General features: G+C 42.3%; 5 protein-coding genes across 16 annotated transcripts in view; 1 reads left to right on the forward strand and 4 right to left on the reverse strand.

Moving 5' to 3' along the window:
* Positions 1 to 2084, reverse strand: part of LOC125770632 (potassium voltage-gated channel protein Shab) — a 94691-nt gene extending 92607 nt beyond the window's left edge. For 6 of the 10 annotated variants that reach the window (XM_049440497.1, XM_049440495.1, XM_049440496.1 and 3 more), the window contains exon 1: positions 1309 to 1965. The gene's annotated coding sequence lies outside the window, so the exon portion shown is untranslated. Of the gene's footprint in view, positions 1 to 1308; positions 1966 to 2065 lie in introns of those variants that run through there. The other 4 variants (XM_049440492.1, XM_049440491.1, XM_049440493.1 and 1 more) reach the window with 3 other exon arrangements.
* A 740-nt stretch (positions 2085 to 2824) lies between these two features.
* On the reverse strand, positions 2825 to 8207 carry LOC125770628 (uncharacterized). Its single transcript, XM_049440482.1, has 8 exons — positions 8001 to 8207; positions 7737 to 7932; positions 6253 to 7663; positions 5092 to 6186; positions 4345 to 5025; positions 4081 to 4241; positions 3159 to 3995; positions 2825 to 3066 (listed from the first exon to the last, which is right to left on the reverse strand). Exons 1-8 carry the CDS (start codon positions 8051 to 8053, stop codon positions 2926 to 2928), a joined length of 4575 nt encoding a protein of 1524 aa, XP_049296439.1. The 5' UTR covers positions 8054 to 8207; the 3' UTR covers positions 2825 to 2925.
* A 199-nt stretch (positions 8208 to 8406) lies between these two features.
* Positions 8407 to 9049, forward strand: LOC125770733 (39S ribosomal protein L36, mitochondrial). The gene is made up of 2 exons (XM_049440689.1): positions 8407 to 8461; positions 8549 to 9049. The coding sequence occupies exon 2, from the start codon at positions 8553 to 8555 to the stop codon at positions 8964 to 8966; it is 414 nt and encodes a 137-aa protein (XP_049296646.1). The 5' UTR covers positions 8407 to 8461; positions 8549 to 8552; the 3' UTR covers positions 8967 to 9049.
* Positions 9050 to 9087: 38 nt separating this feature from the next.
* On the reverse strand, positions 9088 to 14755 carry LOC125770653 (protein FAM76B). 3 transcript variants are annotated; one of them, XM_049440553.1, is made up of 4 exons: positions 14537 to 14755; positions 13698 to 13882; positions 13028 to 13115; positions 9088 to 11293 (listed from the first exon to the last, which is right to left on the reverse strand). In XM_049440553.1, the coding sequence occupies exons 1-4, from the start codon at positions 14624 to 14626 to the stop codon at positions 9725 to 9727; spliced, it is 1932 nt and encodes a 643-aa protein (XP_049296510.1). In that variant the 5' UTR covers positions 14627 to 14755; the 3' UTR covers positions 9088 to 9724. The 3 variants fall into 3 exon arrangements, with proteins under 3 accessions (XP_049296510.1, XP_049296511.1, XP_049296512.1); XM_049440554.1 differs by lacking the exon at positions 14537 to 14755 and adding an exon at positions 14383 to 14473; XM_049440555.1 differs by lacking the exons at positions 13028 to 13115; positions 14537 to 14755 and having other exon boundaries at positions 13698 to 14426.
* A 445-nt stretch (positions 14756 to 15200) lies between these two features.
* LOC125770698 (pyridoxal kinase) lies at positions 15201 to 16532 on the reverse strand. The gene is made up of 3 exons (XM_049440630.1): positions 16392 to 16532; positions 16076 to 16325; positions 15201 to 15935 (listed from the first exon to the last, which is right to left on the reverse strand). Exons 1-3 carry the CDS (start codon positions 16482 to 16484, stop codon positions 15352 to 15354), a joined length of 927 nt encoding a protein of 308 aa, XP_049296587.1. The 5' UTR covers positions 16485 to 16532; the 3' UTR covers positions 15201 to 15351.
* Between the last annotated feature and the right edge of the window lie 3747 nt (positions 16533 to 20279).

Below are 20279 nucleotides of genomic sequence, written 5' to 3' on the forward strand. Positions count from 1 at the left end.
AAATCAAATGATTTTGATTTGGTTGCACGGTCGCTTGCAACAAGTTGAACTCGCTTGTATAAACGCGAAATAGGTGTTATTTTCTCGGCGTTCATGTAAACAAATTGTTTTAACTGCCAATTCAAAAAAAAATCGTACGACCAAATCGTACGAGCAATGACACCCCTTGCAATTTGGTCGTACGATAAAATCGTATACGACCGAGCAATGACACCAGCCTCATTAAGTGCAACTACTGATGCAACTCGCACAGTTATTTAGCTGTAATTTAATTGCTTCAAATTGTTACTTTCTATCCACAGCTCAGCAGGTTATTTTGAAGTTGTTCAAAACATTTTTTTGTTTCAAATACTGTTTTACTCATTCTATCGCGTTTTTATCTGTTATTCGTGCGTGTATTTCATAATGTTATAGCCTATAGTCTTCATCTGGTAGAGTTTATTGAGTTAAAGTTAGCTTATTTAAATACTTTTGGTACTTTAAAAAAACCTCTTCTCCCTTTTTTCTGGTCCAATTGTATACCACTAGCACGGGCATAATCCAGGAATGCTCATTAATTTTTCCTTTTTTTCTCCCCCCAAACACACACACACACACATACTCGCTCATTTTCCTGCTCTGTGTTTTATCTCACTCTCTCTCTCTCTCTCTTTCTCTCTGTCTATTTTCCTCTCTGGAATTGTTCTCACCATCTCAGGATTCTGAACACGTTTTTCTTACACCGCTCGGATTCTCTTATACACCCTAGAAAATCTCGCGGGCACTTTTCCTTTTCCAGATTTACCGTTGACCAGTTTTGGTAGGTAAACTAAGGAAAATAGAAGCAAATTAAAACAAAAAGCCATTTTCCTTTGAGGTCGACATAGCGACACAATCTTTCGCGTTTAAAACGATATGTTGCAATATCATAATTAACTAAGTTATTGAAATACTATTCCCACATGTATGGAGAAATATTTCAATAAAAAAATAACTTTTTGCAAACAATTTTCAGAAACAATAACCATTTTGAGTAGAAAAATGTGTAAGTAACAGATTAACAAAGTATTTCGTATGAAAATTGATATTTATAAAATTTGATAAAAAGAAGCAGAAATATAAAGAAAGTTAAACTATTAATTAACCATCAATCTTTGCCATCTTTGCAAAAGCTTGAAATGTCTACAAACGACGTCGAAAGTGTAATGAAATTTGTATAAACCCAATCACATATGTACACACTAGTCTCACGCACACTAGAAGAAAAAAAGTTCCCTTTTTTCATCTAGCGCAATACTTCTACGATTAATACTTAAATTCGTGTCGTACCTTCAACTAATTTCGATTTTTCAGTTGCAGATCTCAGCAGAACACCATCCGTAACTCACTTTCGTTGGTAACTGGTACACATTCAAGCTCGGAACAAAAGTACTACTTAACGGGACTTTGACACATCTTGACACATCTCGCAATGCCACACGTAGGAAGGCGAACGATTCAAAATGGCTTTATATTACATTTATGCGCACTTCGCGGCACTATGGATATGCAACAGCACGCACTGACCAGCTCACCTTTGACGACTGCGGTGTTGGGTCGCTATTGGTTTCACCTCACTTTGCTTTCGCACACCAACGAGCGCAAACAGTATTCCGGGCGTAAGGTTGGGCGGTACAGCCCAGCGAAAGCCGACGCCTGCTGGGATTAAAAACTTAAGGTTAGGTTTAAATTTGCCTTTGCTGCATCCGTAATCCTAACACTGTCATGCGATACGCTAGAGCCACATCTTATCACACATTTGCTAATGCTTTTTGCAGACCCGATCGGACAACGCACACTCACACCTGCTGCCAGCGAAGGAATGCGATATTAATGCACCATATTTTTTTGCTCGCTTTTTCAGTGCACAATCCGTATTGTACGCATAGTTTGCTTCAACACGAAACCGACCGTACGTGGGCGAATCACGTTATACAGAGCGGGGGGGGGGGGGGGGGGGGGTGCTGGTTACCGCGGGAAGGTTGGGACGGATGTAGTGATTTAGAGTTGTAAAAAAAAAGCAACCCGTTTGGTGCGTGCCGGACACCAATCGTACTCACTGTTCTCCCCGTCACGAACGACAACAATTCTCGACTGAACAGGCTGCTGCTCGTGGTACGCAAGCTGACCGTACGGGCACCGCATTTTCCTTTCTCTCCGCTTTTTTCGGTACTCTTCCTTTTTCTCACGCTCTCGCGCTCACGCATTTTTCTACCACGAACGTGCTCAGTCTCACTAGCGCGCTATCTCTCTTGCTCCCCGACACAAACCCTGCATATCCTGAGAGCGTTTTTGATAAGCGCGTACGCCGCTGCAGGTGTTTCTCATCGCTATTGTTTTTCTCCTCACCAATACCATTTCACAACTCACCAGCAAACAGAAAAACTACATGAGGTAGTGAAGCATTTTTATTTAAAAAAATTTATTCACCATTCAACACTATCGTACACGTGCGGTATAATCGGTAGCTTTTTTTATTTATCTTCTTTAATCAATATCATTGTAATTTTTAAGATACTTTCCGGTAACTATAATCTACCATCGAACATTCATTGTAGTACCAAGTTTGGTAAATAAAGATCGCATACAAATGATGCGAAACAAGTGAAGATCACGCTGTAAAAATATCGAAAATCAATGTTCAGCATTGGTATGGTCAAGGAATAAAGTAAAACTTTCGACAGAAAAAGTAAGTAATTAAAAGCAAACACATCAGATCTTTTAAGGCACGAGTTGTTTTGTTGTTTTCATATTAATCCAATTTAATACGAGTTTTACCAAAACTTAAGTAATAAAAAAACATTGCTACATGTATTGCAATTTCTCGATTGCAGCTTGCTGGTTGTCCTTCTTTAATAATAAATAACGAGAGAATATTTCCATCAAATGTTAAGTTAAGTCCTTCTGTTATGGTAAGTCCTTGCGCAACCGTTGCATGATGTTTTGAACCATCTGCTCTCCGTATGCGTGCGCATCGTGATCTTCAAGTTGGTAGTAAACCTTTCGCTTTTGTGCGTCCGCTAGCAAAGACGACCAGACCGGTTTGTACTGTGGTGATGAAAGTTAAGCACAAAATCATTAATAATGAAAAACTTGAGCATTAGGCTCGTGCTAGTGCATTAACAGTGTTCGATACCCACCTTAAGGCTGTTGAAGTTTCCGCACAAAACAAGACATTGTCGGGCACGTGTCATCGCTACATTGATGCGCTCCGGTTGATCCAGAAATCCTGCACCGTTCGAACGTGCCAACGATATTATGACCACATCAAACTCCTTGCCCTGAACGGAATCAATCGAATGTGCTTCCACCCGCTCCAGCTTCAGGTTACGTAAAGTTTGTATCAGTTCCTCCTTATGCCGTGCGTATGGTGTTATGATGGCAAAAGACGCATGCTTACTACAGCACGCTACCATCTGTTTCGTAAGCCCCACGACGAACCGTATTTCGTCCTTGTTGTAAATTTCGTACTGGGCCTGTGTGAGCTCTTGGTCGTAGCTGAGGCTTATCACCATGTACGGCTTCAATGGAATGTCTTTGCGCTGGGCCTCGGTGCAGGGAGCATTTTTTAACTGACGCTGGTAGAAGTATTCGTTAGGCCAGTGGCATATGTCCGGATGCATGCGATACTGGGTATTTAAAACCTTTATCTCATCCATCTTCTGCTTATCTATGTACGATTGATAGAGGCGCGAAAATAGAGATTTCCGGAATCCTGCCTCAATACTTTGCTGGTCTAGTACCGTTGCCGGCAGCTGATGAACGTCACCCACCAAAACTAGCTTCGATACGCGATACTGTAGTGGTAGCAGCGTACACAGTTCCGTACATTGCGTAGCCTCGTCGATTATACACACGTCGAATTCGATGTCGACGGAATACGTACCCAGCATTGAGCAGCTTCCGAGTGTCGTGCAAACAATATCGGCTTCATTTAAAATGTCAATGCGAGTCTTTATCGCCTCCCTTGAGCGGCCCTGGGCAAATAGGAAAATGACGATGACGTGAACAAATTTAACCGATTGAGGATAATTTATATAAAAGTTTTTTTCACACACTTACCGGTCTTATAGAATCGTAGGTTATATTATTTCTGTATCGATCATGCCCAGTTTCCTTGTCCATTTTGTCTTGAATCAGCTTATCGATGAACACTTGCAGGCAGGAAGACTCGACTTTGTTTTTTGATCCCGTTCGAACGACCTTTAAGTTTCTCGTTTGAGCTGCAATGTGAAGAAGTAAAAATAACACCGATTAATTATCGTTAATCCGCACATGGACGATAGGGCGTGTGAAAAAGAAATGTTCACTATAAAAGCTTCTTACCTGAATGTGTTTTAAAGTATAATATTTTTTTTACTATAACATCTACCGCTGTATTCGAGGCCGCGCACACGAGCACCTTCATTTTAGAGCTAGTCGAGCGAGCGATACGCATTAGCTGCAAAACTAAGTGACTGATTACTCGCGACTTCCCTGTACCCGGTGGTCCCTGTATGATGGAAATGGTGGGCAGATCCTTACAGAAGCATTCGGCTAACACCGAGGACAAAACTTTCATCTGACACGGATTGAGCATTCCCGGTTCCATCTGCGGTTGCGTTTTGCTATTTGTAACCGAACTCCGATTCGTCCGCTTAGCGACCCTAAGAATGTTCGTTACGTTATATGATGGTGTTAGAATGTTACACAATAGCTGCGAATAATACAGTGCTGTTAATGCATTTCCGCGGCGCAAATATAAAAAAATTCTTGCAAACGGACGAAGCACAACATTTCGACCCATCTCCAGACGCTCCTGCTCATTGCCTGCCACAATCAAAACGTATTTCATGGCTTTAGTTGGGTGTGGACCACTATTATCTGGGCCATTCTCTCCTATCTTCAATGGTACTTGTGTGTGGAGGTAATAAAACAAACTAATTTTTTGATGCTGCGATATTTGGTACTCCATAATGCCGAAATCGTACGCGGCCGACTGTTGCTGTTCACAGGGATTAATGGAAACTATAAGGGAATAGAAGCAAAAAGGTGCATTAGAATGGTAGCCCCAGCGTACGATAGTTTACCAACCTTCACATTCAACTTCATACAGATAAGTGCCGTCAATGGCCCCGCAAACAACTGTACGAGCGATCAAGAAAAATGGCATTGATTTAGAACTGGCGCGAACTTCATTCCAAAGTTCGCGTTTTAGGAACGGAATATGAAGCTGCTGGAACGATTTGTAATCCTCGTATTCTTCCAACTTTGGCATCATTTTGTCTACGGTGCCGAACGGGGAGTTGTGCGAAGTTTCCGATTGTTGATGCGTCAACCAACGTGGAGACCATTTGAGTATCTCTGTTAGCAGCTTGCGCTCGTGGTCCAAAACTTCTTTTCGAACATAGTACGGTGATGCAATGATATATTTTTCAATAAGCCGTGTCTTATTTAAATTTTCCATTATAGTAACGCTTTTTCGTTGGGCACCCGCAGTGTTGGGATTACATGATTTCAGTATACTTTTCTGGGGAAGTCTTTGTACTAAGGGCGCGTACGGAGCTACTACGCTCGAGGAGCGAGAAATATTCGAATTGCTTGAATTGTTGCTCTGTATGTTCGGTGTCGATGCAGAACTATCCGCATTGGTGGCAGCTTTGTGGTTTGTTGCTGTGGAGTTACCATTTGTGTTCGTTTCCGGCCGGTTTAAACACGTTGGGGGCTCCATCACGGAAAACCGACGGGCAGTTATTCGTCTTAATCCACTTACAGCCGGTACCTGCTGATCAACGTTGCTCACCCGAGCCACACTTTCGAAAGTCATCTTCTTCGGGCGTGTATCGATCAAATCATCCGCAATGCCTACATTCGGCAACTGGTCCAATGTTGTTGATTGCGTACACACGATGCTTTCATCGGCCGATGTTGGACGCGATGTAGATGGAGCCCGGGAGGGTGGTGGAGGGATAGGATCGGTAAGGAACATTCCACGATTGTTCGGAGTAAACTTCACCCTTGGCTTAGTGGATCCCGTTTTCTTAGGTGCAACTGGATGGTCATCTTTAGCTGATGTTTTTTCCTGATTTTTCTTGTTCATGTTAACCTCGATCAATCGATGTTTACGTTGTTCCTTTTGCTCCTTAGCCGCAGCATTTACAGGATGGAACTCAAATATCTTGTCAGGGACTGAAAAATAAAGCATTCACAAACATTGTTCAGACTTGCTTCTGCTTGATTACGCTTAACACTTACCATTAGTACGTGGTTTAAATTTCTTTTGGAATTGAGCATGCATTTCCTCTGGAGAGGCAATCGAAACACGCCGTTTTAGGACAGGTTTGGCACTATTTTGCGTTGCATCTTTGTTTCCTGCTGCACCGTGCGAGTTTTCGGCAGTTGTAGGCTTCTGGGCGACAGTGGAAGGCTTCGGGATGACAGTGGATGGCTTCGGATCGGCACTGGAACATGTCGCCCAGAGAGGAGGTCGATACATTAAAGGAATCCGTGTAAACTGGTGATTTTCCGGTGGTGCTATTTCAATCGTTCCATTGGGTTTTCTAGCACCAAGCTCATTCCAATCAGCAACCGAATGGCGTCGCTTTCGAACAGACTTCGGCGGCTCTGGCGCAAGAGTTTTACTTTTCGCTTTGACCGTTTCGTCCGTCGTTTGCTTGTTGTTACCTTTTGCTGCTGCATCGTTTATGGCCAATGTATCGGTGGATTTATGCGATTTTTTCGCTTCCTCATTCTTATCATTTGTTATAACCCAATCGTTTGAGTTACGTTTCAAAGAAATCTTCAAGGAACCATCGTGAGATTGCTTTCCTTTCGTATCGGTGCTTTGTTTCGTACTTTCTTTACTTGTTGAATGTTTTGTAGGCTTTTGCTTTTCCTTTGTATCGCTCGATTTGGTAGCTGTATTGTCAACTTTTTCCTTCTTAGAGGAACCGTTTTCCTTTTGGCGATCTTTGGATTTTTTGTAGCGTTGCGTGGCATCGACATCAGATTTTAACTTTAACGTCCACTGGACATTCGTATCATCACATATATTATGGCATGTGTTCTGCTTTTCAATGTCTGCTAGTTCTTTCTTCACTTCTTCTAGAACCATCTGAGTGTGATGCAGATCGGCGTACTCATCGTCATCGTCCGAAAGGGTTATAATTTCATTAGTCACCATTTCAGACGCACACGGCTCTGTGTCCGATTCGTAGCAATCTTCATTTAGTCGACTAGCACACATATCATACTCCGCTTCAAAGCTCGAATTTTTCAATAACTCCATCGGTATTGAAACGCATTCAGACAACCTTAATCCGGAAGGTCCAGGCACTGGTGACATTGCTTTTGGCATGCTAGTTTTGATTTCATCCGATTCACTCGTCAAATCGTTTAGAGATTCTACAGAAGGAGTATTCGTAGCCATGGGCAATAAGGTGGAACTGTCGCCTTCATCTGCTTCATCATCGGAGACAATTACTGCTTCGTCGTCAGGAATTTTCCGACATACTCTATACTTCAGTATATTGGAATGGAATTTGAAATATTGTTGTATTTCCTCATTCTTATGCCCGATGCCAACAAGGTCACCTTCCTTTAGTTCGATCCGACCGGGAGAGAACTTGTCTAGACGTTCACTGTTAACGAACGTGCCTCGTGCAGACTGCGGAAGAAAGGAATCAGCGTAATTCTTCCTTCGTACAGTACGTATATTCCAAACCGATCGCTATACTTACATTACAGTCGATGATGACAGGCTTTCCATCGATAATCTGCACCATGCAATGGTTCCTTGACAAATAATTATACTTTTTAGGGCAAAACTGTAAACCCATATTTTCACCACGACCCAAAGTAAGACACTTCTTCCGTATCGGTATGGTTTTGTATTCGTCGTGAAAACAACGAGACAGGAACCACTCAAAGCTATCGCTAAAAGAAAGAAGTCCGCCAAAAATGTTTACGATTGCATTTTTCTGCTTTCAGGAATGTGTGCTTACCTTTCGGTGGCAACTTCTGGTAACGAATCCATTATGTGTGTTTTTGTGCGCATATCTTGCAGACAGCACTTTACCAAAGTTTCTTCTAATAGTAAAATGAACTGATAGCGACTCACGTTTTCCCTATTCGAAGAAAACAGAACCAACGGAGGTTTACGTTGTTCATGCTAGCTGGTGTTCAGAATGGTAGACAATAGCGCCGTTTATTCAAACTGTCAGATTGCACTACGTAAATCACCCGGTCAGACCAATGACAACCAACCGATTTCAAACTTGTAAAATACTAAATAAACAAAAATAAATCGAACCTTTTACAAAAAAATCCGGCGACAACTTGATAAGAGCAAAATCTGGGATGAAAAAGAAAATGTACTTTGATAACAATTGACTTACCACTATCCCCGGTTTGTGACATAACCCGTCGCGGTTTGTTTACTTCTTTCACTAGCTGCGGAAACAAAGTAAGTCTTGAAAACGAGCTAAAATAGGCTTTTGGTAGCTTTTATTCACTGTCGGTTCTTAATATTTCAATGTATTCCTTTTCCTAGTACTATGTGGGGAGCGGTATTATCCCGGCTACGGTCTGCTTGCGCCGTGTCCCTCACACGTTGTTCCTCAGAGGTGACGGGCAATCTCCGACCTACAACGAGCGGAGTTTCATATTTCCACTCGTTGTCGCATCCGGCCAAAGCTTCCCCGCTCGCCAATCAATGCTCCCTGCAAGCCTTGTCCAGTTCACATTTGCTTCAGGCACGGCTGGTGCCCCTACTGAACTTAGTCAGTGGTTTTAAAGTAAAGGGTCGACTGAAGCGGCGCTGCAAGGATTGCTACTTCGTGATGCGCCAAGAGCGGCTGTACGTTATTTGTAAAACGCATCCGCGACACAAGCAGATGTCGATGAAAAAGCACGATCGCAACACGTGGATACTGACCGATGCTACTCAGGGCAAAGTTAGAGCTTGGTAAGCTTGTGAATTTAGGCAATAAAAACTACTAGTACAGAATGTATTGAATGACAAACAAAATAAACGATCACCGAAATGCCGCAACACTGTTCATCATTTAATATTGATCCAAAGATGCATAATTGATTATTTTCCATATCTTTATTTGTATCCTTTTTCCACATTCTGCGCAGAAAAGTGTTTCTGAAGGGGTTGGGGTGGTGTTCAGTTTCGATATCTGGAAGAAACAAATAACCACGCGCATGATTTACAAAATTGGTACCAATCTGTATGCGACTTGAGTGTACAATCTGCTACCAAATCACCGTTCAGATGAAGTGATTGGCGATGCTAAAAAAACTAACTTTACAATATTAAAATGAATCGTTTGATCATGAAAAAATGGACGCTACTGAACAGAAATACCATATCTCAAAAAACACAATTCCCGAGTATGATACGCACGCGCCTATTAAATTATGAGCCTGTAGAAAAGCATTAACATTGCCTGTAGTTAAAACACCAATGACGATCTGCTAAATGAGACAATCGAATCTCCCTCCATTATACGAGCGTTGGAAAAGTGTAGCGCGCACATATTATGTACACAAAACCTTGTTGCTTTTGTTATAATTTAAATAGTGTTAAAATAAATGGAGCATAAGGGGAGCGGATGCTTTCCCACTTTACAGTGAACGCGAGCATTAAGCGGTGCACCATCTCATCGAAAGAGATGCACCTTGTCACATAAAATACGCAGCTTTCTATTTTCTTTTTTATCTAATCCGAATCGCGATCGCTCTCGGAACCGCTGTTTGATCCCTCTCGGTCACTATCTTTATCGCTTCCACCCTTGTCGGAATGATCCTCTCGATCGCTCTCCTTATCTGAATCGTTGTCACTTCGATCTGAACCACGACCGGATCCGCCCCGGTCCGAACCACGATCCGAACACTGCTCCGAACCGTCATCCGATCCGCGATCCGAACTACGGCGATCATCTTTCTCCTCTTCCCGGTCGGAATCGTCTTCATCCTTCGTCGATGAACCATTGCTCTTGTTTGCTTTCGCATGTTCCTCGTATGCTTCCAGCGGTGGTTCGGAAGCATTTTGTGAGTCTTCATTCTGCAGCTGCTGTTGCTGTTCGATGCCTCGTTTCATAGATTTCTTTTCACTTTCATCCTCCTTATCGGATTCTCGAGGACTTTCCTTACCCGAATCCACATCACGCGGGCTATCCTTGCCACTGTCGCGCGGTGTATTTCTCCCGGACCCACCCTTATCCGAGCCCTTTTCGCTGTCATTTTCTTTATCCTCTTTGTTGCTGCCATTTTCGTCATCGTCCTCATCGTCGTCGTCGTCCAGCATCCGGTTTCGACCGCCACCGCTGCGACCGAGCGTCGATGACGATTTCTCCTTATCCGAACTGTCCTTCGAATCACCGGATGATTTGCTTATTTTGCTAAGCTTTGTCGTAGTCAGATACGCGCTAACCACCACCTTTTTCTTTTTGTTCTCGTCCCGCTCTTTGACCGCTTTCGAAAGGGCGGCGATCTCGAGCAGCTGAGCTTTGAGCTTCTTGTTGAGCACGTCCAGCTTGAACTCGTAGTTTTTCTCCATGTCTTTATACTTCTTCATCAATTCCTGCTCGAGATGAAAGTGTTTTCCCTTCCAGGCACTGATCTCTTTCTCCTTCTCCAGTATGACGCCATCCTTCTGCTTGAGCTTTCGCTGCAGCGTTGCTATCGTTTCCTTGAGCTGCGTCATCGCGATCACGTGATCGGAGCTGTGAGGATCCACGTAACCACCGCTACCGCCACTGCCACTGTTGGCGCTCTTCATTAGTAGCTTATCGGTCGGCATATCCGGTACCATTTTACCCGTATCAGAGCGTGGCTTTTTGTTGGAGGAGGACGAATGTCTACCGTTATCATTTCGTCCACCACCAGCACCACCCGTAACGCCACCACTACCACCACCACCCGGGCCACCGCTGTCTATGCGATCAACCCCAGTGCCACCGGCAGGACCGACACCACCCGGTCCACCCATGGGTACGTGGCTCATGTTCAGATCGCCGAGTGGTGGCAGGCCAGACATACTGCCACCGCCCGGTAGATTCATTCCTCCACTATTACCCTGTCCGCCGGCATTGCCCATCTTCTCGTGCATACGATCGCGCCTATCATTGCTACCACCGGTCGTTCCACTTCCGCTCAGTGGAGGTGGGAAAGATCCTTCGGCCGCACGTTTCTTCGCCCTTCGGCGTTCGCTCTCTACCTGGCGGGCTTTAGTGAGGGCACGTTTGTATGACAGCGTGCACAACCAGCAGAGCAGTTTGCCATCAACCTGATGAAAAAGAAATAAACAAAACGATGGATTTCAGTATAGCTGGCTGCAAGTACTCACTAACACGTTAACTAGTTGCTCAGTTGAGGCGAAAGAAAAATCAGAAAACGGTATAAAGGATAAATCTTGCATACAATTCCAACTTCGGGTCAAAGGCCACCAACGCTTCTTCTTCACAGCTTCCTAAATCGATTGCACACTATTTCTGTTTCTTATCATTACACTACATGTGGCTACATGAATAACATATGCCAGAAGCATAAGATACTCTCTATCGCTTGTTGGTTGGTGCTTAAATACATTTTTTAGTTTGAGTAGATGATTTAAAAAAACATGAATACGTAACAAAACTGAAAATGATAGCACAATTATCAATATAAAATAACACTAAATGTGACACCACATTAAAAAGCTGGATTAGAACAATCGTTTGATCATGACGCAAAACATTGATACATCCACGGCGATTCATTCCGGTATTGGCCAATGCCGAAGCTCGATGCATTAAACAGTGGCGGTGAAATTAATCTTAAATAATCGTTTCTTACTTCAAAAGTAAGATATCTGTGTTATAGAATATTTTTAGAGTTTTCCTAATTTAACTTTCTATCTATCGAAAAATATCGGCTAATGAAACGAACACTACAAGCTTTCCATGATTAACAACATATAGAATAATTGTGACAAAACGATGTATGAACACAATATAAAACTTGGAAAACATATAGCTCATGGAACGGGCTCTTTTTCTACAAAATTTGTCTTTCCTGTTATTTACATTCTTTTCGCTAATTCTTTCACCTGACTAGAAAGGAACTCATGCGTTACATTACAAATACCGAGAACGAATACAATTCCTACTAATTGTTAGATCTTACCTACATTTTGCACAATGTTAATTATTTACATTTATGCTATCTGTGCACATTTTTGTTATAATAAAAAATTTATCCCTAAACCTATCATTAACTATGAGCTCCGAGACACGGGACACAAAGTTCCGAAAATATATTAAAAATTACATATTTTCTGTACACACAGCTAAGTTTAGTACGTTCCTCCATAAAGCTTAGTATGATGGGCCAAGTTTTGTTTAAAATTTCTTACATAAATATTGACCAAAAAATTGTTATCTTAAAGACGGATTGCGTTAAACTTATTTGTTACATCAACACAAAACATTGTTGAGCGGTTCCGCTTTCGTTCTTACTTAACGCTACTTTTGTTAGCTAATTTGGCTTGATCTATTCCTCCTAACAGCGTTATTGTTTCAAATATTATCTCGACTAAACGGTTGAATTCCCTTTTACGTCTTTCGTACACACAGGAGAAGAAGAAGGTGTTGGATCGTTTGACGCCATAGTTGAGGGCATGACATGGTTTGCCCGCTGTCTGTGTGTTCGCATGTGTCGGCCACAGATCATGGCCCGATCATCAATTGGTGGGCCGACCGATCGATTGCGTGCATGCGTACGTGGGTGCGTGAGATTGTCCGATTCGTTCGATAGGACTCTGTGACTTGTGGGAGATGTTTCGTGTATGCTCATGGTGTATTGCGGGCGCGGGCGACCACAACGGTTTACTGCATCCTCTGCATGAGGATCGTGATTTGTTTTGAGCGAGCTTAACACACCACCAGTCACCACCAACACCACCACCACGGTCAGTGTGAGGAGCTCGGCTTGTTCGCGCTAGTGGGCTTCTCTAGGGCTGTATTGCGGTTACCATGCTAACCTTATAATCGGGCCTGTTAAAGGCGCACCGCTGTTTGCACTGATCGCACGTTACTGCTGGTCCATATTTTAACTCGGAGTTTGTACACCTAATCGGGGGGGATGGTACAAATATGTTTGCGTCATAATCAAACGATTTCTTCAAGGATTCATGTGGTTTTTATGGCAGAAGATAGTTCAGTTGTTTTTTTTTTGTTTTTTTTTAAATCTTACTAAAGGCAACGATTAGGAATGTGTAAGCCTTGTGTTTTGATGATAGGAAGGGACAGGAAGATGAACATTGCATTGAGTAGGTATAGTTGGAAAAGATGTTGGTCAACTTAAAAAGACTCTTTATTGGAACAAACTAAACTGAAACAAATCCGTTTTAAAACAACAATTAAAACAATTTTTATGTACGATATTCAAATGAACATTTTTTATAGGAAGGAATAAACAAACAATAATGAAAAGTTAGCTGCATCACAAAGGATAACAACAATTTAAGTAGGCATTGCTGTTACGGAATACAAAAACAAAACTTATACCTGTGACAGTGTTCAGCGCTAATGTTCTGGCATGACTTTGGGTAAAATTTGGGATACGGTTATGGGGATATATGAGAAACACAAGTGTGAAAAGCAACAAAGAACACCTCAAAAAAACGCACGATCGTTTTCATTAACACAAACCTTTGGCATTTGGATCCGATGAATGCTGCAATGATGTTGCAGAGTTCGCAGGCGGATGGCTTTCCATACTGCTTCACGTTCGCTTCACACTTTCGGCAGATTGCGGACGTGCTACCCTTGGACGTTTGCTGGAACTCCGAGCGACAGTAGGTGCACTTCACCACCGGAAACGATCCGCGGCAGTCCTACCGGATGACGAGAGGGAAGAGATGGAAAATAGAGGATAACGTTAGTAAGTGCATGGTGAAACTTCACGTTCTATAACTATAATTTGCATGCCGAATTGCGATTCAGGCAAGAGGCGCGTAGATCGCGATTGAGGCAGCGAATTTTCATCGATGCATCGTAAACACTTTTCACGGTCACAGTGAACTTTAATCCCCCACGTTCCCTTGTTCTTCGCTCTCTGGCGCACATGCACGAACGCACACACACGCGCACACACCGTACATACACGTCCATTCTATGACGCTTTCACACATAGGCTTTTTCAACTTGGCACTAAGTGGAAATTGTGTTACATTTTCGCGTATAAACACTCGCTGAGGCGTAATTGATGAGGGTGCGCTATACAACCTTGCTTTCCGTACCATTGTACACAACGAAAATGTAAATTTTAAATGATTCACGTCACTTATCAAATAGGATGCCATTTTCTAGATCCTGTTGGCGTCATACCCACTACCTTCACGCATTGCCAGCTCAATTCATTCACTTCGTCAAATTTCCGCGAGTAGCTTATTAGCATTGCATTGGACAATGTATCGTCACGAAACTAAATTCCCATAACTGCTCAAACGATCGAAATATACACCACGGAAAGAACGTATATACGTTACCTTGCAAAGCTGCTGACCCGGAGACAACTCCTCGAACGGATGGCGTGAGAAGCATTTGGAGCAGGCAAACAACATCACGGCACCGCTCATCGTTTATCGTGGGGATGTAACTTAAAATCACGCACGAGTACGGACGAAAGAAATGGTACAAATTTACTAATTTCGTTTGTTTGCCCTTCTCACCGAACAAAACCGTTTTTTCTGCTGTTGCGTTACGCTTTTTTTGTCTATTTTCTCTGCGTCTGCGTCAGTTGTTTGACGTTTTTGTTTGACGCACCGTGAAGTGCGGATGACAGCGTCATAGTCCAATTGGGAAACCATTTTGAAATCCGTTTTGATAGTTGAGGTATGTGTACGGTAAAATCAAAACAATTTCTCAAATTAGATTGCTTCATTTCATTTTTGAACGAAGCAAATGGTCCAATTGTTGTGTTCAGTACAAAATATGCAAGTGTGAATGTGTGCAGGAAGGAGATAAGAAAACAATTGCAGGTTTGATTTATCAGCTAACAATAACAAATATGAATGGACAAATAGTCTGTTGGTTCTTATCATGCTGAGTGTGCAACAATGTTGCATGTTTCCAATTTATTATCATTTCTGACGGCCTTCATGCAGATTACACTCTTCTGCTTGTGTAACGGCAATAATTATGTCCAATGATTAGGTACTTTCGTACAGTTTCACAGATATATTTAAACACTTGAATGCTTTCACAACAAATCCGTACATTTTTTTTCGAAAACAACATACAGTATTGTCACAATCGTCATAAAAAGTTGATAAAATCGGTTCGCTTCATCGTCCGACGTCGTCTAAATTTTTTCACATTTTAAAGTAATCTTCGGTTGTTCAATATCGGCCTTGCTTTGAATGAGCTTCAGCTCACGCTCTTGAGAGGTTACGGGCACCTTACCCTGGAGTACCGGTTCCAGGATAAAGCTAAGCGTTTTAGTAATCACTGCTTGCAAAGTTGCAATTGCGCGCTCCAGCGTAGCACCAATGTCATAGTTCGTCAGTGTCGAATGGGCCAAAAAGAGCGATGCAAACAGATCGCCCGTACCGGTGAAGCGGATAACATTGTTGCCCTGCTTTGGAATGCTTAATCGGTACTTCTCCATCCCGGCGCTGGTGCGATTGCTAACGTACGCCAGCAGTGTATCTTTCGCGCCTAGCTCAGACGACGAAATCGCAACCGTTCGGACACCTTTCTCATGGAACCATTGCATCGCATCCCAGATGTCTGCTTCCGACTTGATCTGCTTTCCAGTGAGCAGCTCCACTTCGTACTGGTTCGGCGTGATAATGTCAGCCAGTGGAACAATTTCATCGCGATAAATAGGCAGCAATTCTTTCGGCACGTACATTATCCCATCGTCTCCCATCACCGGATCGCATACTGTAAAGAGAACACCGCTCGTCAGACAATGTGCTACAATGTTGCAAAACCAGTCCTACTGCTGCAGCTCTTCCTCTCTTTCAAAGCTTATCTAAATATAGCTGCCTACGAGCATGCACGCATACAATTCCACCACCTACCGTAAATCAGCTTCTCGTTCACGCTGCGAAGCGATTTGAGAATGTTTGCGATCTCGCGTAGGAACGCCGGATTGCCGACGTATCCAGTGAGGAGATGTGTGTACAGTTTGTGCAAATCATTGTCCACCAGTCCACCGTAGACGTCCGCTAGTTCCTTCTCGTTCAACACCTGTCCCTTGAAACCGTTCTTGTAACCGGTATGGTTCGAAAATTGTACCGAATTAATTTGATCTACCTCAAAGCCGAGCACCTGAAGGAAAAGTGGAAGAATTGAGGCGATCGCATTCATTACACACTGTCACTAAACACTACTTACCTGAAGTGGAAACACGGCACTCTTGTTGCCAACATGCCCATGTACGACATGGCTTTGAATCGATAGCACACGGTTAAAACCACTGCTGGCCATAATGTTCGTCCGGGTTTATGCGTAACGCTCGGCAGCTGAATGCGAACTAACAGCGTGGCTGTAAATATGCAATTGTTATTAAATGCATTTACTGCTTGCTGCTGGTGCGTTGAATGCCTCCCGTTGATCACGTGTATGGGTGAAGCATTCAATTGGCGATAAGATAACACATACCCCTTGCATTGGATACCGTTCTTTTAAGCAATTCAGCATATCATCATACTAAAAACTGCTGAAAAGTAAAATAATTGCTTAAATATTCATCTAGTTGTGGAAAAAAACACAGTTTGATTTAAAAAAATTGGATGTGAATTTTGATTGTTTATTTTTTTAAAGCACCGTGCGTATGACAGCCGTTTGTTGATGCAGGGATCGTCTGCTTATTTTTTCACATTCAAGTTCAAGGACTTTCTAGTGGCGTTATTATTTCAGTGCAATTGTTTGATTTGAATCTGTTTAAATTATTTTCTTAAAGAACGTTTTTATCGATTCTTAAAGAAATATATAAATTACATTAGAAATAAATAACCGATGAAATTTATTCACCAAGCGACATGGGTAAGGAAAGCTTACCATAATTTTTTATAGCAACTGTTAGCATGTGCTATAAATTTTTTCCCTCGTATCCTTTGTAACTTTTCCGGTAGTTTTATGTACCTGAACTAATATTTTTAATATTAATTCATTCTTATCTTTTTTTTATTTTGTATTCCTAATTCCTCCACTCCATTCATATATAATAATTGTGCATCCTGTAATTGAAGGAAACCGCAATAAATGTCGATCTGGGTTGTCCTGTTGAATGGATTAGATCGCATTAACGGAGCATCATTATTCCCTTCCGACTGGCCGTTCTTAGAAACTGTTACGCCAATGTTACAATGCATTTGTATGCATTTAAAATCCATTCCACGCCAAAATCAGGCGATGGAATCAGATCCATATCAGGTTCAGGTTCATACACATAAAAAAGAACAACTAGAGCCCCAGCATGAAGGTCGTCATCACCAGAAAGGGATAGGGAAAATGCACACGTTGGCTTTACACAAGTTCCGTTGCGTTACAGATGAGAACGATAACGATTCTCTGTAGAACTGGTGCTGGTTTTCAGGGATTGCCAAATTCAATTGGGGTTACGTTACATCAGTGCGCATGCAGACACAGGCACACCCCCATGACGGCTAAGCGTTCTCGTGGGTCGATGTATCACAGTACTTTGCATTCAATCAAAAATATTAAATTACTTCCGCACGCCCTTCGCTATGCGTCGATGCATATTTCTTGTCTTAGGGCGAAGGCAGCGTTAGATTTGTTTGAATTATCTGCAACCGCCATACCTAACAGCAAGCTGTTGAAACATCGAGGAAAAGGAATTTTGCAGTTCATTTGAGTTATTGAAGTAATTCCATCAACAAATTTCTTCCTTTCATTCGGAAGTTCGGAAATGGTAGTAATAATCACGCCAAAAAAGGCTCGTGTTCGGTTTCTTCGAGCCGATGGAAAAAGGTGCGATTGTAAAAGTAAGGTGAATCCTTCAATTGCAGACTGCACGTGCCCATCACAGCTGATTGGTTCTTCTATTGCAGCTCTTATCAATCGTACCCATCTTGGCACTGTGCTTTTATGAAAGATCGATCGTCCCGTGATCACGTTGAGCACGGGGGAAAAGTATCATTTTACTTTCCTCCCTTCGTTTTTCATTTTTTCTCTCTTGTTGCTTTTGTTCGTAACGTTACGATTCAAAAATTAATTTTTTGCTTTTACATTTTAGGGTCCTTGCAAGTCAGCACCCAGATCGGGTATAGGTGAGGAAATCAGGTACAGATAGGTACGGTGTGTTGATAGATTATGAAGTGGCCACTAGAGCTGTTACGGCGTGCTTCGGACGCCGGAGTTGAGTGGCGCAACGAGCTCGTAACGCATCGTTTCAAGTCGAGAGGGCACAATTGTTTGTAAATATTTCCGGAGCCGGAAGTGCACTACAACTGTTATGCATGGTGCCGTATATAACGGTGATTCGGAAGGGAATTGTTCCTATATCCAATGTCACGAGTAATGTGTGCATTTACGGCATGTTATAAATGAAAAGCTTAGGAAAAGTATATCGAAATCAATTAATAGATTTTGGAGCTGAAATTATCAATCTTTAGTGTTAATCGTTACACAGTTTTTCCTCTCGTAAAGATTACATTCAATTACAACTATGGCATCATCTAAAGATAACCGTCCATACGACCGAACTCCAAACACCCTAATCCGCAAAAATTCTCCCTGCGGGATTCTCGAACGAACGAAAAAAAGAAGCGAATGTGGGAGAATATATCCATAAAACATTGCAAATTACACAATGGCTTGCAATTTATTTCTCATAAAAAACACCTCAAAACTTCCCAAAAAAAAAGTAGAGCAAAAAAAAAAAACGATTGCCACCGATTATGATCGACACATGCATCTGTCGGGTTTTTCCCTTGCAGCGATTTTCCGCTCGCGTGCCAATACCCGGTATTACATCCTGACCGCTCCTTTTTTTACCGGATGTACCGAAGTGAGGTTCAAGGGAAGTAATAAGTAATAGGAGCTTGTACAGCTTGGACGCCGCGTGAAGGGTGTCTGAGAGTTAATAATTAATTTTTGGTCAAAATCATTGAAATCACCAGGAAGTGTAGAACTCTGGAGCACCGGAAAGATATGAACATAAAACAAACGAAAGCGATTTCAGGTTGTATCCTTCCAGGCAACAGGCCCGATATGCGATGCGATTTATGCAAATGCAGCTGTCACCAGGTTCCGCTTTGCTGCCTTCAATGGTCAACAGCGTTGCGTGCCTTTCGGACCCTTTCGATTTTCTCAGTCCGAACCTCAGCGAACTTAATGGCTTAATAGATGGAGAACGATGGCTTTTACACCTTTAACGGAATTCTAATGCCAGTGAGTGTACGACCGAGTGTTTCGAACCCGACCGGAAGGTGACGTTTAACTTTATCACGCCAACAGGATCGGCAAGCGGTGGAGTTAGAAGACAAGTTTGGCGCAATTGTAGCACGTGTGGCGCTGTCGTGTGCAGTTGTGTGGAACGATCGTGTTGTTTTTTTATATTGCTTCTGTTAGCGACAGATTTTTGGGGTTTTTTTTTGCTGTCTATATCCCGGGGTGTGCACAGGGACACTTTGAAAGGACCTCCCAATGTCAACGGTTTTTCGCTTTCCGACACCTTTCCCAACTGAAAAAGGAAGGCCAAAAAAAGGAAACCAACGGACAAGGTGTGTCGGTGAAGTGTGAACTTTTGTAGGACATCAGGTAGCGCTCTGTCTCACCCCTAGAGAGGATTAGTTGCGGTGGTTTCATCTCGTCAATAATCTCATAAACATTGTCACTTGGAGCGGTTCTGCTAAAAGGTGTTAAGACTACTGTTCACTAACAATGGGACACGGTGGGACATCGATAAATGTGAAAATGACGTCCTATAAAGCGTTCATCGGGTCAGAACGACACAAAGGAAGGTATTGAAGCGATGTTGGCATTGGAAAAAAGGAAGAAGAGATGCCGGTTTTTTAAATATTGCTAAATATTTTCCATTCTTTTCCTGTTGAAGACTTCGTTTTTTGACAAGGTTTCAATCTTGAATTTAGTATATTAACTAACATCTTTTATACCGTAACTCGTTTCAAATATTGAATCCCATATTCTTTCTCAACGGCATTAAAATTAATTTAGTTATACTTATTATTTATCCAGCTTATCATTTGTCCTTTTTTTAGTTCTTTATACCTCATTTGTCGAGATCTGATATTTCTT

This window comes from Anopheles funestus, chromosome 3RL (assembly GCF_943734845.2).
Source record: "Anopheles funestus chromosome 3RL, idAnoFuneDA-416_04, whole genome shotgun sequence".
Taxonomy (NCBI): Eukaryota; Metazoa; Arthropoda; class Insecta; order Diptera; family Culicidae; genus Anopheles; species Anopheles funestus.

What these genes read in the sequence shown, in the direction of transcription:
- LOC125770628 (XM_049440482.1), bottom strand. Translation starts at nt 8,053, where the DNA reads ATGCGCACAAAAACACACATAATGGATTCGTTACCAGAAGTTGCCACC. An exon ending in ATTTAAACCACGTACTAATG is followed by an intron (nt 6,187 to 6,252) that starts GTAAGTGTTAAG and finishes TTTATTTTTCAG; the next exon opens with TCCCTGACAAGATATTTGAG. An exon ending in GAAACTTCAACAGCCTTAAG is followed by an intron (nt 3,067 to 3,158) that starts GTGGGTATCGAA and finishes TCATCACCACAG; the next exon opens with TACAAACCGGTCTGGTCGTC.
- LOC125770733 (XM_049440689.1), top strand. Translation starts at nt 8,553, where the DNA reads ATGTGGGGAGCGGTATTATCCCGGCTACGGTCTGCTTGCGCCGTGTCC.
- LOC125770653 (XM_049440553.1), bottom strand. Translation starts at nt 14,626, where the DNA reads ATGAGCGGTGCCGTGATGTTGTTTGCCTGCTCCAAATGCTTCTCACGC. An exon ending in ATCGGATCCAAATGCCAAAG is followed by an intron (nt 13,116 to 13,697) that starts GTTTGTGTTAAT and finishes CCCCCCGATTAG; the next exon opens with GTGTACAAACTCCGAGTTAA. An exon ending in TTAACAGGCCCGATTATAAG is followed by an intron (nt 11,294 to 13,027) that starts GTTAGCATGGTA and finishes CTTTTTCATCAG; the next exon opens with GTTGATGGCAAACTGCTCTG.
- LOC125770698 (XM_049440630.1), bottom strand. Translation starts at nt 16,484, where the DNA reads ATGGCCAGCAGTGGTTTTAACCGTGTGCTATCGATTCAAAGCCATGTC. An exon ending in GTGCCGTGTTTCCACTTCAG is followed by an intron (nt 16,326 to 16,391) that starts GTAAGTAGTGTT and finishes CTTTTCCTTCAG; the next exon opens with GTGCTCGGCTTTGAGGTAGA. An exon ending in GAACGAGAAGCTGATTTACG is followed by an intron (nt 15,936 to 16,075) that starts GTAGGTGGTGGA and finishes TTCTCTTTACAG; the next exon opens with TATGCGATCCGGTGATGGGA.